The sequence below is a fragment of the Citrus sinensis genome, chromosome 3 (genome assembly GCF_022201045.2).
Source record: "Citrus sinensis cultivar Valencia sweet orange chromosome 3, DVS_A1.0, whole genome shotgun sequence".
In the NCBI taxonomy this organism is placed as follows: Eukaryota; Viridiplantae; Streptophyta; class Magnoliopsida; order Sapindales; family Rutaceae; genus Citrus; species Citrus sinensis.
Window position 1 is genome coordinate 2,969,127 of NC_068558.1, and position 16,738 is coordinate 2,985,864.

The 16,738-nt window shown below is 33.5% G+C and overlaps 2 protein-coding genes and 1 long non-coding RNA gene across 4 annotated transcripts; all 3 read right to left on the reverse strand.

Moving 5' to 3' along the window:
* Positions 1-1,768: 1,768 nt before the first annotated feature.
* On the reverse strand, positions 1,769-3,379 carry LOC102614927 (transcription factor bHLH162-like). The gene is made up of 3 exons (XM_006476698.4): positions 3,155-3,379; positions 2,246-2,590; positions 1,769-2,131 (listed from the first exon to the last, which is right to left on the reverse strand). Exons 1-3 carry the CDS (start codon positions 3,284-3,286, stop codon positions 2,063-2,065), a joined length of 546 nt encoding a protein of 181 aa, XP_006476761.2. The 5' UTR covers positions 3,287-3,379; the 3' UTR covers positions 1,769-2,062.
* Positions 3,380-5,807: 2,428 nt separating this feature from the next.
* On the reverse strand, positions 5,808-8,601 carry LOC102615222 (uncharacterized). Of its 2 annotated transcripts, none has more exons than XM_015529687.3 (5): positions 8,307-8,601; positions 7,903-8,148; positions 7,545-7,635; positions 7,140-7,354; positions 5,808-7,058 (listed from the first exon to the last, which is right to left on the reverse strand). In XM_015529687.3, the coding sequence occupies exons 1-5, from the start codon at positions 8,531-8,533 to the stop codon at positions 6,938-6,940; spliced, it is 900 nt and encodes a 299-aa protein (XP_015385173.2). In that variant the 5' UTR covers positions 8,534-8,601; the 3' UTR covers positions 5,808-6,937. The 2 variants fall into 2 exon arrangements, with proteins under 2 accessions (XP_015385173.2, XP_006476762.2); XM_006476699.4 differs by having other exon boundaries at positions 7,554-7,635; positions 8,307-8,599.
* Positions 8,602-10,615: 2,014 nt separating this feature from the next.
* On the reverse strand, positions 10,616-12,915 carry LOC102611060 (uncharacterized). The gene is made up of 3 exons (XR_008052780.1): positions 12,537-12,915; positions 11,726-11,850; positions 10,616-10,897 (listed from the first exon to the last, which is right to left on the reverse strand). It is a non-coding gene; the product is annotated as an uncharacterized LOC102611060 (long non-coding RNA).
* Positions 12,916-16,738: the final 3,823 nt, after the last annotated feature.

Here is a 16,738-nt window from a genome sequence, read left to right on the forward strand (position 1 = left end):
AAACTTATACTCAAACTTTCAATGAATCGATCCAAAATATATATTTCAACCGAATTAAATTCAGTTCGGTTCGATTTGGATTCGAGTCTCAAACCTAAATTGGGTTGAATTCTTCAACTCAAAGGGGTATGAATTTCAGTGTAGATTTTGAGTGAAAATGGACATAAATTTTGCTACACCACACTTCAACAACCTTGGGGAAAAAAGGAAAAAAAAAAAAAAGAAGAAGCATATTGTTGCGCTGCCACCTAAAATATAGATTAATTGTAATCAGAAAACAAGACAACTAAATTTTCGTTTACACGTTTTATTTTAGAGAATATCCCCTAAAATATAGATTGGGGAGCAACTGCGCTGCCACCTTAAAAATGGTGAATGGATGAGACCCACCAGTTCAAATTTTATGTCTTCAAATTAGTTCACGAATATCTTGTGATATTGAAACAAAAAGTTGTGTATGTCGTAAACAAAAATGAACGGGCCACCGAATACGACGTTGTTGGAGCATTGGTTGCCCGTGCAGTAGGGTGTATACTTTATACTGATAAGCTGTTGCTATCAATTGGCAAGACGAAAGGACCACGAAATTAATAGCGATCAAATATCTGCACATCCGGTTAAAAGATTCCACGATGCAATTCCGAGAAATTATAATTCGACTAGATAATTCTTTTCTGCTGAAGAGATTAAGTGAAGATGATTAAGCACAAGTGAGAGTGACTCCGATTCCACCGATAATCTGATCGAAGGACACGTAGATTTTAAGAATTATCCTAACTTTGAGATAAACTTAGGACGGTTTAAGAAATTTGTTATTGTTCTTTTCTTTTCTTTTTTTTTTATTGGAGGATGTTTTATTTAGGCTCCGTAATTTTTATAAATAGAGTTTTTTTCATAAAAAAATTTAATTGTTTGGTTGTCAATAAAAAAATTTATTAAAAATTTATGAAATTATTTTAATAGGTAAATTTTTTAAAATTATATTATGAAAAAATAAAATAAGATTGTCAAATAAGTAGAGAATATTTTAAATATTTTAACATTTAAAAAAAACTTTTCGATCTCTACTTCTAAAAACGCAAAATTTGAATTTTTACTAGTAAAGAAGAAAATGGCTTATTTAAACTTCAAAAACTCTATTAGAAAAACAACCAAATAACAACAAAAATATGGCAAGAGTTTAATAAATTAAATAAACACTTATAACTATTAAATAAGTCATGTCTTAAACTATTTTTTAGATCAACGAGAGCGACACCATATATGTTTTGAGAATTGAGAAAAGAGATGGAATCTCGACATTAATGATGACTGTTTAAATTATATGTAAATGTGTGTCTATTCCTAAAATGTGAAACCTACCCATACATTGGAATAAACTTTAAAAATCTGAGATCAGTCATTGTTATTCCTCAGGAAGTTATTATTTCGTGTGGATGGGGAGGTTAAATGTCAGCAAAATGGGTCCAATATAATGAAATTGCAGGCAGGTAAGTGTCCTTTTTGTTTTGAGTATAGTTTGATTTTAGCATATAGGTTCAATATATATGTGTGTATACACTCATACATATATATATATATATATATATATATAGAGAGAGAGAGAGAGAAATGTTACAATTTAAAATTTTAATGTGCGGAAAAGTCCGAGAAAACGTATAAACCGTACGATTTAAGAAATTTAAAACTTAAAGTACTTAAACCGCACGATTTATTCATTTTCCCAAATTTTCCCACATATTAAAATTCCAAATTAAAATATTTGGCATAAACTAAAATACACATAATTATTAATTTATGGAGGAAGAAGCTACATACATTTCCACAGTGGCATTCCCGAAAATTTATTCGCACATTTGTTTCACAAGTTGACTAAACTCTACAACAAACGAATACTCAATACATATCCTAGACCGATCGAGGATTTATTAAAAGAAAACTACTCCTTAATTAATTAAACCCAACTGGCATAGTAATTAACCACTAATCCTTCATCTTCTAACGGCAAAGCCAAAGTGTTGATAATTTGATTGGACTTCAATACTTAATCAGCTTAGTGATCTCAGAAAACCAAGTCATGCAATCTCTGGCAAACCCTTGAAGTCTCAACGCCAAGTCTTGAGATTTTAACCTACAAATTGTACCAAATGGAAATCACTATAATTAGTTAACTTGAACATATTAATTACATATGATTAGCTTCTGATAATTAAACTAGAGCAAATGGCATACACTGCTTAATTACCTGGGCATGAACTGAGTGAAAAACTTTATCACCAACAGTAGAAAAGCTAGCACTGACGACTTCAGCACCTTCTTCTTCAAGAATACTAATAACTTCATACAACATGAAGCTCCTTTGCAACCCACTTATCAAAATCACTTCAATACTAGAACCCAAGTCTCTTAATTCAACCACGGGCAAGTTTGAACAAAAATCATTCGTTTCATCCATAATGTTATTAATATTGTTTGGTTTTATTGACTTCATTGCTCGTTCCTTCATTCCCTTCAGCTTATCTACTCTTTCTCTCAGCTGCTTTATGTAGCAGGAAGCTAAATCCAGCTGATCTTGCTGCGATATCATATCCTGCAACACAATTAACAATGTTAATCTGGTGTTATTGAAATCTGCAATAATATTTACTGGGCAGCAACCAAAAACAAACAAACAATTAATGAACATATTAATGAAAGGGCCCAATGTAGGAAAGGTCATTTTCTTAAATCTCATCCAGAATCCAAAGTAACAGTACAAAATTATCTTCAAGGAGATTTCATATCGTATCATCATTTGTAATCTACGAAAATGTAGTACTTCACTAGCACAGACAACAGCTGGTCACATCAACTGAGAGGACGACACACTCGCACCGCAGTTCCCCCCCCCCCCCCCCCGGGGAGTCCCCTCTAATATTTTAATAGGGAGAAAGGGACTATAAAAATATTCCATAAAAAAAAACAAAAACCTAAGCAATTTTTAGTTTTTTTTTTTTTTTAACCTAGAAAGGGTTATATATATGAAATGAATAATGAATATATCCGAGTAATTTATAAGATTAAATGAGGAAAAGGAAATTGTTAAAAAGGGGAAGGATTGATGATCAGTTACGTTACCCAGCAAGGTCTAGGGGAATTAAATGGATAGAAGTACCTTGGAGGCTTTGAAGTGGTGAGAAGGAATGAGAGAAGAAAGCTTGAAGCATAAAGATTTCATGTGATCTCTGCGATTCTTTTCGATGGTTTTTCGGTCAGGTTTTGATGATTGATCGCTTCTTTTCTTCATTCTCCTCCACTCTCTGTGCACTTCTTCTCGCCAGAAAGAGAGACTACAGAGAGAGTTGGATGAATCCAAAGAGTTTTTGTAGCGTTTGCATTCAAACTCCTAAGCTGATTATATAGGCAATAGAGAAGGGAAATGTCATACGAAACCTCTCACTGGCCTGCATTAATTGTTCAATACGAATGACCAACCGTGGGACCATAAACCTGAGGATTAAGGCTGTAAAGGTACTTTTTATTAATCGACCCCTGCTTGTCTGCTGAAATCAGCTTATAATCCTGAGGTTTTACAAATATATTACTTTAGTCCTCTCCGGTAAATGCTTTCACTTTTGAACTTGTAAAAATTCAACAGACTACTTTTCAAAAAGAAAAAAAAAAGTTAACAGGCAAAAGGCATTTTAAACGAAACAAATTGTTGTCTCCTACATTTCATTTCATTAATTTGAGGTGAAAGATAACTATTTAAGAAAAATGAGTGGAATAATAGAATAATTAATATGTTTTTGACGGTCAAAGGTAATTAGAGAAGACTTAAATGAAATATTTTTGGATCCTTTTGGTTTGTCAAATTTTTTAAAACAAAAAGACAAGGAGCAAAATGAAAAAAACTCAATGAAACAATAATAAATCAAAATCTCGATTGAATGGGCTGCTTGAGCCACATGAGATGCTTTTGGACCTCTTGCTGTAGATAATTAGACAGTTAGCTTAGAATGGTATTGTTTTTTCATGTCATCGCTTATTATATGGGTTTTGGTTATGGTAAGTATGTCATGTATCTTGACCTCTTCTTCGGGGAAGCGGCTATCTACCTGATTCTTGACCTTGACTTTTCCTCCGCGTTCACCGACCACTTTTTTGTACCTGAGCTTCTGTTCCCCCCCCTCTCTTTTAATTAAAAAAATCACTAGCATCACTTACTTTAACATCAACATAGTCTAGCAGTCCCAAAAAAAAAAAAAAAAAAAACCTTCAACACAGTCTATACGTTAGAATTAATTGGTATGTTATTCTCATGCAAGTACGAAAATTTCGACTTAAAAAACACGATATTGTGGGGGGGTTGGGGGTTGGGTGTTGTTGGGGGGGGGGGGGGGTGTGGGGAAGGGGGGACACTGAGGGACACTAATTTACCATGTGGGCAAGTAAAATTTTATGATAAAATTGACCATTGTACGAATTTGCAGCACGTTACAATTTTCTCTTCATCGTTACAAGTCATGATGAGGGTCCGACTTGGAATTGGAAGATGTAATGTAAGTAAATATTTTCCAAGAATACGGACACTTTTCCAAGCCATTTTTTTCTTAATCAGGCAAATTAATCGTTAAAATCAACGCGTCTCCGCGCTTTAAAACGGGGAGCATGCCAGGGATTTTGAAGGCTAGCCAACAATGTGGAAATTGACGGAACTGATCCAGCCGAAGTTTCAAGGCTTTCATTATGACTGTACGGACTTGGATTTGCGTGACTAGCAACAGCCAACAGCTCATAGCCTCATTTGTATGCTCATATTCATTGGAAGAATTTACTGCGTTTTAACAGTTGTTAACAACAGAAGGCTGAGAAATAGAAATTTAAGGCTGAATTCTTGACATTGAAATACGTCATAATGCTGAATGCTCAGACGAACAACATTCCGCATTAAATCAAGGGTTTGTTTGTAATTGTCGTAGGCAAGCATACAATAGATAAAAGTGTTTGGTAACACCTGGGTACTTATCCTTAGGGTTGGGCAAAATCGGGTTAGGGTTGGGTTCGGATCAACCCGATCGGGTTTCGGGTTGGTCAAGTTGAATAAAATTTCATCCGAATTCAACCCAAATTTATAACCCGATTCGATCCGATCCGAATATATTTGGATCGAATCGGGTTATAAATTCGGGTTGAATTTGGATCGGTTCGGGTTCGAAACGGGTCGAATTAGAAAAAGACTTATTAACATTTCACTTCCAGTCTTCCACACGTCACTTTCACAAATATCATCACCATCAAGTTCCAAAGCTCAAACTCAAAGCTTCCAAAACTCGATTCTACAACCAAAATTTGAGTTGCTGCTTGCTGGGTTAATGGAGCTTGAATCGGATCAGATGATGGTGGAGGAATGGAGGCTTGGAGGTGGCGCAGCAAATCTGGTACTTTGTAGTAGTAGATCGGTCGATCGGAATCAGATCAAGATCCTCGCAGAGGCTCGGTGGTTGCTGCGTGGTGGTCGGCTGCAGCTTGCTTCGTTAAGGTGACGGGTTGTGTGGCTGTCGGTGGTGGGTTTCAAGTTGCAGGCGACGGGCTGTGTGGCTATCGGTGGTGGGTTCCAAGTTGCAAGCGGGAGGGCGTCGCTTGTGGGTGGATGACGCACCGGTCGGCAGTGGGCTGCTCACTGCTGCTTGAGTGCTTGTGCAGTTGTGCCATATGCAGTGGTTAGACCTTTGTTTGTAAGGGTTTGTGTGTGTGGATCGTGAGTGTTAAGAGGTGTGTGTGTGACAGTGAGTGTTTAGGAATTAGGATAAGGTTTGGCGGTTATGATTTTGATTTTGTATTTGTTTTTTTTTTTTTTTGTAATTTTGTGTCAACCTAATCGGGTTTTCAGATCGGATCGGGTTTCAACCGATCCGAACACGACCTGATCGAGTTGACACAATTGCACCCGATCGGGTTCTATTCACAACATGATCCGATCCGAATCCGAAAATTTTTCGGGTTGGATCGGATCGAGTTGGGTATTTTGCCCACCCCTACTTATACTTAAACAGTCCAAGGGACTGCACAACACTTCAATATTAAAACAGCCTAAAATTTTATAGTGGAGCTATTGGCACCCCTACATTATTCTTACAAAACCCTACTTTAAATAAAATTACAATTAAGAACAATTAAAAATTAAACACATATAAATTTTTTTCCAACAAATTACTGAATTCATTATCAATCATTTTTAAAAAAATCTATATGTTACTTCCTATTTAACTAAAATAAATTGTATAAATTTAGAATAATCTATTGTTCTCTTTTGATTTCTTATTGATTAAATATTTTTATGCTTAAAATTGCTCTGAAATTATAATTTGAAATATGTGTTATTTCAGTCAATGATTAACACTAAAAAAATTATCACCCATATAAATTTTTAATTTGTGTGTAGAGTAATATAAAATTGAAAATAATTAAAAAATAGCACAATAATACTTTTGAGTTTTAAGAATAAAACAAATCAAATAAAAATTGAGAACTTAAAAAAGTGTATCTCAAAAAAAGAATATTTTCAAAAACAAAATGAATATAACTAAAAATGGGATTTTATGAGGAGATCATAGGGTGCCAATAGTCCAACTCAAAATTTTACTGCCCAATTGGGCTATATAACTAGCGGGTACACGGAACTGGCATGCTACGTCTAACAACTAATAATAAGATAACAGAAATCTCACTTTGTGGTCATTGTCCATTTTTGTCATTCTGTAGCTTAGGTACCGATAAATTGGGCAACTACCCAGTTTTGGTTGTATCAAGAGTATGATGATTTGGATACATCCAATCATACAAAAAGGAAGTAATTGCCTGATCATGGTATAATTTGATACTGAGGAAGCAAAGAATTAATCAGCTATGTTTCTTAATTTCTAGGGCAAGTACTAGATTTAGTGAAGATATCATGTCAGTTACAGTTTGGTGGGTTTAAGCATTTATATACAGCAGATGCAGGCTGTTTGTAAGTGGGTATGCTACTGGTATCAACAAACCTGACCTCCCCTGGTGCGAACGAAAGTTCTCTGTGCCTGAAACAAAATAAAAGGCACAAACCGTCAAACTTGGTCACTTCTTGAATTGAGAGCGGCAGGTAATGGCTGCAGGGTTACCTTCGAAGGTCAAGACCAATTAATCCAGCTTGAAGGATTGATAAATTATCAGAATCTGGCGAGACAATTATGACTGTGTCTTCAGAGTACTGAGTCTCAAGAATTGACATTAGTTGTGTAACACGAACAAATACATCTGCGACACTCTCATTTGGGGTTCCATCATCTGTAGGAGGAGGTTTGATTGTTGGAGAAATGCCATCTGATACATATACCTTAACCATCCCAAAAAAGGCAATTGGACAACCATGAGGATCTTGAGACATATGAACACTCTAAAATGAGGCTATCAAGCTAGAGTTAAATTTTGTATAAAATTATACATTTTTCCATGAATTACCTAATAATTTAAATAAAAATTACAAAGAATAAAGACATTTTAGTTGCAGATAGATGGATAGATACATATCTTACGTCTGAAACAGATTCCAATTTCTTGCCTTCATAAGATCCCAATCCACGAGCATCCAGGAAGCTATACTCAGGAACTATATAACTGCAATGAATAAGAAACTCTTTGGACCAATTGAAAAAACAAATATTGTACCGGCATTATCGTTCCACATTTTCCTAGGATTCTGGTATATTTATTATTTACAGTCCATATACATGGTATAACAAATTAAGTATGCCGGAAGAAGAAGGCCGGTTTTATTTCCTAAACATGAATGATTGAACAAAGCAATTTATCTGTATTAAGCATGATCCCCAAATTTGTCTCAGCGTGACCTAGCAAAAGAAGGAAAATGCAGAATTTGCTTACCTTCGGCTAATCCCATTAACAGAGGCAATAACCTCAGCAGCCTGGTAAGCTCTCTGAGTAATTGAAGGCCAAATCCAGCATCCCCTATCACAGGCCGCCATTGCTTTCAACTTAAATGCAGCCGTTACTGTCTGCTTCTTCCCGGTCTCCGATAACCCGCTATCAACAGATGTTTTTGCAACTGGGTTCGTGTTGACTATCCCGAAGCTCTCATATTCAGACTCTCCGGCCCTCACCAGATAGTATCTTATCAAATACCAACCAAAATGTAACATCACAGAATCACAATTGAACCCAATTGAAGTTAGGTATACAAGAATTGCATGAATTTAAGAACAGTAATGTTTGAACTCAGAACACTGACTAATTCTATAAGAAAGCAGAAAGCTGGATTATTAAATTACCTGTTGCTGAGTCGAAGTGGGGGCATCTGAAACAGGCCTCGGGCGCCGGCAACTTGTACAGAAAATGGGTTGAGCTGAGAAGTGAGGGAGATAGAGAGTGTGAGTGCAGGGAGGAGGTGACGCCGGCTGATTGGTTTGTGGGAATGGTTGGGGTTTTCATAGGTAGATGATGGTAATTTGGGAGTTATGGAAGCACTTGCAGTGCAGAATTTAGTTATTGTATACATTTTGGCGGGTCATGTCCTAACAAACAATCACAGGATTTTTCCAACGACCACAGGATCTATATAAACTTTATCCTCTTTCTTCTTCATGCCGTGGGGCTGGGGTCACTTTAAAATTAAATATTATTTTTCTACTCTCTTCACACAAAAAAATTAAAAAAAAAAAACAAAATTAAAAAGAAAAAGCAACAGCGAAAACAGTTGAATAAATTAACTACTGATTCATCATGTGTAAACTGAACTTGCAAGATTGTCATTAATTTTGGAAGTTGACTTATAGCTGTGAAATGTGATACTTGCCAATTATTTGAGAAAATCTTTCTTGGGGCGATTCCGTGGAATATGCTTTTCGGAGTGACAAAGTTCAAGACTATAGTTACTAACAAGTTTCCCTAATTAGTGTGGCAATTGAGTAACAAACTGTGAGTCCAGAGGCATCATATTGTGTGGGTCTAATTGGGGGACACAATACGGTCAATACAGAAATTGAATGTGATTGGAGAACATTTAACATTGAAGGGTTCGTCTAAGTTATATATATTATAACTTACAATTAGGTAAAATAACTTCAAAAATAATTGATAGAATAATGGAGTTAGTTAGGTAGTCTAATGGATGAATTTTGACAGGTTGTCAGTAGTTACGTAACTTAAAAAGAGACCCTAACCATAAATACAGTCACTTAGTGAAGTAATATGAACCATTAACTACAATCACAGTATGTAAGAATAAGGAAATCATGGTCTAATTGTCACGTTCATATTCTAGCATGCATTATGCAATTAAAAAGGTGCGTAGGACACTCTGTAAGATAATACTTCAGCATTTATCATGTAGTAGGGGTAGCGGAAGTGGACTGATGCTTAGGTATCGTTTTAGGATTGGACCAAGCCAATATAATTAGTTTATATTCTAATAGAGCGTGATTAGATCTCGTTCTAATCTAAATGACTCAATGAGATTCGATAACACTTTTCAGTATGATAAGTAAGATAATACTTTAATCCAAACGACTCTAAAACAAATATTTTAATATATGATCCCAAAGGAAATTATAAATGAGGGGTTTTTATTAAACAAAAACTTCTTACAAAACAATTACATGACCTTTCTATTTATAATAGGATAAAATTCACTTCTCAAGTTATCTTAAAAGGGAAACTAAATCACGATTAAATTGGAAATAAAAGAAACATATACTAAATAAGATGCTAATTGAAATAGAAAATAACAAAAAGACTGAAATAATAAAAGCCTAAAACTCCTATATCATTCACCTTCTCTTTAATAAAAACTTATACTCGAGATTATATGGAAGATGAACTTGTAGTGGAAAAGCAATGCATCTTATAGTTTGAACTTGTAGCGTTTTTCATTAATCTTTCTCGAAATTTTGACAAATCCAAATTTCATCATTTTCATTCACTTATACATTCTTCAAGGTGACGAAGACTTATAAAAATGAACAATGATCAGATAACTCTTACATTTTCTTAATTTTTGCTCAATGCACTCTCCAAAAAATTTCACATTTTTGCCAAATCTTCTTTAAGCACAACCTTATTCTCTTCAATTTGTATAGGTAGAACCATATCGATCATCTCGGCTTTTTTAATATTTGTCTTGTCTCGAAATATCATGCACATTCTCACATAAATTATTAGACTAAAACCTCAAATAAAAAATGTGTTGTACCTTTTTTTCTACCACTACAAAAAAAAGTATGTATAGTAGCATCTGAAAAATGCTACCAAAAGCAAATGGTAGCATTTTAGGCAATGCTAAGTTAGCCCATGTAACTAAAAGTCTTGGCATTTGATAGTATTCATTCAATGCTACAAACTGTTATACATAACATTTATAAAAAGCTATGTAATCATTGATTATTACATTGTAGAAATGCAATCATTCTCTTATGTATAGCATCCGGAAAGTGCTACCATATTATATTTACAGCACAAAAAAATGCTATTGTTGGCAAATTTATTACATATATGTAACATTCTATGGCTATTAGAAAACGCTACTGAATAATTTATAAGTGGCTACCATAGCATATTTGTAAGGTTATTGAAGATAGAAAAATTGATACTTGTAATGTAGTTTTTATTCTCAATATTTTTAAAGGCTACTAATTATACATACAATTCATTGTTCATCTAATTCAATTATGTAATAATATGTGAACATCCAATTACTTAAAAAATTAGACACAATGATAAGTATATTTGTGTCATACTTGTATATTTTCTAATGATAAAAAATTAGGGAAAACAAATCTAGTACTATATCTTCAAGTTGCCTTCAACACTTAGCTAAAAATTCTTGATTTCATGGCCTGCACCAAATATTCTTTATCTTCACAGCCTGCATATGAATTCAGAACAAAAATATAATTGTGTTTTGCTCTTAGAAAAAATATTAATCACCATTAAATATATCCTAAGGAAGTGGTTAAGTAAGTAATTCAAATCTAACAAATAAATACAATTAAAAGTTTTCTTTTGGAGAAAAACTTCTAAATCACTTGAATAATTATGCCATAGCTACATAGTCTAACAAATCAACTAGAAAATCATATGAAAAAAAAAACATAAGATGGTCTAACAAACTAGAATATTAAAAACACAAGAGATAGGTATACAACTCAGACTATTAATTTAGAGCTTCATAGTAATTGATTGCCTATTTTTTCCTTGTTTTCTCCAATTTAATTCTGCCTTAGTACATGATGACTCTAAAAATTCCATTTACTTAAACATCATTCATTTTAATCTCATGAGACATCAACCTACAACTCACAAACTAGGTAGGTCTATCCAAATATTCACTTCAATAATTGATAGGAAATTATTTATTGCTTCAAAGCGCAAAAGTAGGAACTTTTGTGACCTACAAGCATCTAACCAAAGAGCAAGCAACTTTTCTTAATTTTGTTCAACCAAACATTACTGGAGAGACATACTGAAATAGCACATAATACCCAAAGTTATTGCATAACCAAGCTTGATCAGCAAGTTTAGCTTATAGGAAAAAAATTGCTGGAAAAAAAATCAATTAAAGTGGCATGAGAAATTAAGTACTGCAACTTCATCCAACAAGACAACCAAATGAATGTTAAATTAAGTACTGCAACTTTTTCCAACATAAATTGATATAATGGAAAAAAAAGATAAGAATTATATTGATAGTTACCTTATAACAAGAACTAGTTACAACAGAACCTTAACCATGTCCAGTAACTTCAACTTTCTTCAAACAACTGCTCTTCATATCGTAATCCAATTCTGTGTTTGATTGCCTTCAAAGTTGAGCTTTAACTAAAATTCGAAGTGTGTTAATAAAATATTTGAGAAAATACCAGGGAAAATGCACAAATCCAAACAACATATAACACAATTTCATAATAATATACCAAAAGCAAAAATTTGGGACTAGAACTAAATTTTATAAGCGAAAACAGAGAAGGTATGAGGAAAAGGCTTTTATTTGAGAAAGAATTATAAAACCACAAGGAATTAGAAGTTCAAAGACAAAAAAGTTATGGATGATTTGCAGAAATTAAGAGAAAATTAGGATTTCTTATAAGTTTCATATTAATTATGGAAGGAATTGAAAGGAAAATTGGGAAAAAAAATTAGCTTAAGTATTTTCAATTACCTCTCTAAAATTAGATGGTTCCACGTGCTAAATGATAACAATCGTAAATTGCACAAAAAAAGAACAAGAGCAAAGCGGCAGCCAGCAAAGTTGAAATTGATACTTCATAAATTTCCCAAATTGAACATAGCATTAAGTATCAAAATAATTGTTAATATCTTCAAACACTTTCTCTCTCTAGGGACGAAATATTGTTAATCTAATGGACTTACTATTCTCATTCAAAAAATTTGCAGCCTCTTCGTCACTTTTTTCAAACTCACACCATTTTCTCTAAGCAACTTCCCATCATCCTGAGTATCAATAACAAAAATTAACAAACGTAAAAGCAAAACCTAGAAATTACCTCCGTTGCATTCAAGCCATATTTGGGGAAATCCAGACCCATCAATTTATTCTATCAAACACAAGCCATCTGGGTTGCAATTGCTCAGCAAGTTAAGGGGGATGAACGGGTAAAATGATTTCTAAAGAAATTATAAGGGATAAGGATATTAGGTTTCAAAAATCTAATAGAGAGGATACTCAAATGAGAGAAGAAGACTGAGAGTTTTGGGTGACTTTAAGTTTCCAACGCAAATTAGGGATTGTAGACAAAAGATGATTATAATTATTTTTTAAGGTCATTTTATTTTTTTCATTCCGCGATCGACAATTTTTCCCCCGTCTTTCTTTTCCCTCCCTTTTGATAGCTTTTTTTTTCTCGTCTTTCTTTCCCTCTCTTTTGGTAGCTTTTTTATATTGTCACTAAATTAAAATTGTTTTTGTAGCATTTCTAAAATGCTATGATATTAAATAATATATACATAGCACTTATAGATATGCTACTATAAAAATATTACTAAATATAACATTAATTTGTAGCATTTTTAAAGTGCTATAATATTACAAATAAAACGTAGCTCTAACAATATGCTACAAACTGAATGTAAAATATAATAAAAAAATAAAGTAGCACTAATGAATAGTCAATTGTAGCATTTTTTAATAAAGTGTTACTGTAGAATGACATTTGGTAACATTAAAAGAAAAATTGCTACTGTGAAATGCTACTATAAATGGTATTTGTTGTAGTGTACAACATTAGGCACATTTTCAACCGATGGTGAAGCTCAAATTTCTTCCATCTTTCCATCTTCCACTTCAACTACTTTGCTCATCTAGTTTCTAGGATGAATCTTAACTAGTTCAAATTTATTATTCACAAATTTAAATTGTGTCTAAATTTGAATGGCTAAAAAGATAGTCTATTGCAAAGTATAGATAATGTACAAAGGTATTTAAATTTAAACAGAAACACATAATCTCTTTAAAATTTTGTATTTGTATGCTTCTCAAGTTCATAATAATATTCATGCCCAAAAAATTATCCAAGCTCAGGAGCATAATCAGACACAAATCTCATACCGTCTTATACAAATAATAATAATAATAATCAAGAAGAATGAATTTGGATCTCAAGATTCACTTCATGTGATTCCATAATCAAATTTTACTTTTTTCTTATTGAAGTTAAGACGTAATTGTTCCTACCAAACTGAAACACTTATTCCCAATCTATGAATAACATAAGAAACTTGCTTTTCTTCAAGAATCCATTTATCTATAAACCATTACTCAATTATGTCTAATCAATAAAGAAATTTCTCATGCCAGTGCGCATGAAGGAATGTCACATCATAAATAGAACGATAACAACGATGCTTTAACATTGTTTTCAATTTTTCTTACAATTGCGAAAGTGTAAATATCCTTACCTCTAGAGGTGGTAAAAATACCCGCCCGGTCCGGACCCGGACCGTACCCGGGTGTTGCGAGCCGGATATTACTCGGTCCGGGTATGAAGCCGGGTCGGTCTTGAGCATCACTTGATAAACCCGGAACCCAGATTTTATTAAAAAAAATTATAAAATATATATTATTTTAAATATTTTATATTTATTTAACTTATTTATTATACATATATAAAGTTTTAAACACTTAAAGTTTATATTTTCATATCAAATTTTATTGAAATAAATTTAAAACTTATAAAATTATCAAAAAATAAAAAATATATACACATAAAATATTAAAAAATATAAAATTCGGGTACCCGAATTAAAACTCGGCCCGAACCCAGACCCGGACCGATTGCATCCGGGCACGGTCCGGTCATGGCAATACCCGGACCCGGCCCGGGGTTTTGCCATCTCTACTTACCTCATGGGTTTGGTATGGACGAAAGTAATGGTGAGGGTCAAATCCGATAGATATGATGGTGAAAAGTGAATAGTAGTAACAGTGACAACCAAATCATAGTGATTTAGTGAAAAGTTTGTTTCAATTGGTGGTTGCTTAATGCTTATGGTGTTTTGGTATGGTGGTTTTGGAGGCTAATCAAATCTGATGGTGGCTTGGATTTGATGTGAGGTTAGAGGGGAGTTTGATGGTGGTGTATTTAGATTGCTTCATACAATGGTTTCAGGTGGCTATTGGCAGATGGTGACGATAGGTGGAGGATGACAAGTATGTGGTGACGTTTATTGACTGTGAAAGCAAATGGTGAAGTGTAATGCTGGCACGATGGCAGTTTGTGGTGGTTATTCAATTGATAGGTTTTCTGATTTGAGAATCCCCCCCCCCCCCCACCCAATGGAATCAATGGTCGATGGGATGGATTATAAAGGTCGCCAGGAAAATTATTGCAATTGTCACAGATCTTCTCTAATATTAATTGACAATGTGGAGTAGCAAAAGTGGATTGATAGAGTATATAAATACTGGATATCATTTTAGGATTAGACAAAACCGACGCGATTAGATTATACTTTAATCGAAGCCTGATTTGATTTCATTTGAAACCAAACTACTTATTGATGTTTTATAATGCTTTAGAGTAAGATTAGATGATGCTTTAATCTAATCAATTCTACAAGAGAGATTTTGGTAAATAATCTCAAAAAAATTATAAAATATTTCTCTAAAATAATGATAAGACATCCCTATTTATAATAAGATAAAACTTACCTCGTAAGTTAACTTAAAAAGAAAATTAAAGCATGATTAAACTAGAGATAAAAGACTAAACACATATCTAATAAGATGCCAATTGCAGGTCTAGGGGCTGTAATTCGAGATGAAGATGGGAATGTGATTGCAACTGCAGTCAAAGTTTCCAAGTTCTATGGTGATGTGTGTTTTGCAGAAGCGGAAGCAGTCGAATGGGGGCTGCAGGTTGCAAGGAATGCTTGTATAAAGTCTCTGATTGTGGAATCAGATGCTCAAGAGATTGTTAAGTTAGTTAACAACAATCGGGGCTGCAGATCCGAGATTTTGTGGACCATTTCAGAAGTGCAGAAAATGTTAAAGAGCTTTAGCTCAATTTGTGTCCAATATGCTAATAGATCTTGTAATGCGATAGCCCACTCTTTAGCTAAGCTAGCTCTAGAGATACTCGAAACTTTTGTTTGGATGGGTTCATACCCTCCCCACTTGTTGTACTTATTTTCTTCTTTAAGTTGAAATGAAGGTACTTCTCATTCAAAAAAAAAAGAAATAGAAAATAATAAAAAAAAAGATTTTAAGGGGTATTTAAAGGGTACCAATAGTTTTTAATTCAAACACAAAACTCACAGGAGAAAAATTATGCCTAAGTCTTATTAGAAAAAAAAAAGTTAATTTGACTTTTGAGTAAGGGTTTAATTATAAATTATCCTTTATATAATTTTAATAAAATTTAAAAGTCATGAAATACTTAAACTAAATTTTAAGAGATATTTGGAGGGGTGCCAATTATCCAACTTTTTCTGGTTATCTTTCTTATTGGCCAATCAAAAATTTTTCTCTCACTCAAAAGTGTAGAATTTTCAAACTATTTGCTTTTTTGGGCTTAACTAATTATGTAAGAGTAAATACAAAGTGTTACAATAATAATGAGAAGAGTGCCCACCCTACTTTGTCCACACTCTAGTAATATCGAGTACCAAAGCCTCATTTGGTATTGAAATATGGTAGCTGCACTTAGAAAATAAAGTACTAACATGTTTACTAAATATTAATTGTTGGACTTAGAAGTTAAGTTGATTTAGTCAACAATTTTTATGATGCAAATCTTATAATGTCTTTATTATTTTTATCAAAATTATCATTTAAAAATCATATTTATTAGCTACTATTATTTTTTTTTTCACAATACCTCAACATTAAATAAGGTCCAAAGAGAGCGTCATCCAAGAATGAAATGAAAAAAAAAAGAATTAAAAAAAAAAAAAGGTATTCTACCCTTTTGTAAATGGACGGCTGTAATCTGCTGCTGAATGCTGATGCTTTGATTTAACGGGGGACCCATTACCCGGTGGGGTCCAGCAACTTTGCCTGTGTTTGCAATTCATGTCTGCACTCTCTGATAGCAGTATTGCAGAATCATCAAGAACAAGAAGGCCGAAGGCCGAAGGCAGCAGGCAGCAGGCAACAGCAAGCAGCCCACTCACCATGCAGATGCATTTCTTGGAATTCACTCAAAGGCAAAGCTGCTCAAATTTCATGCTTTTTGTTCTCACTTTTGAC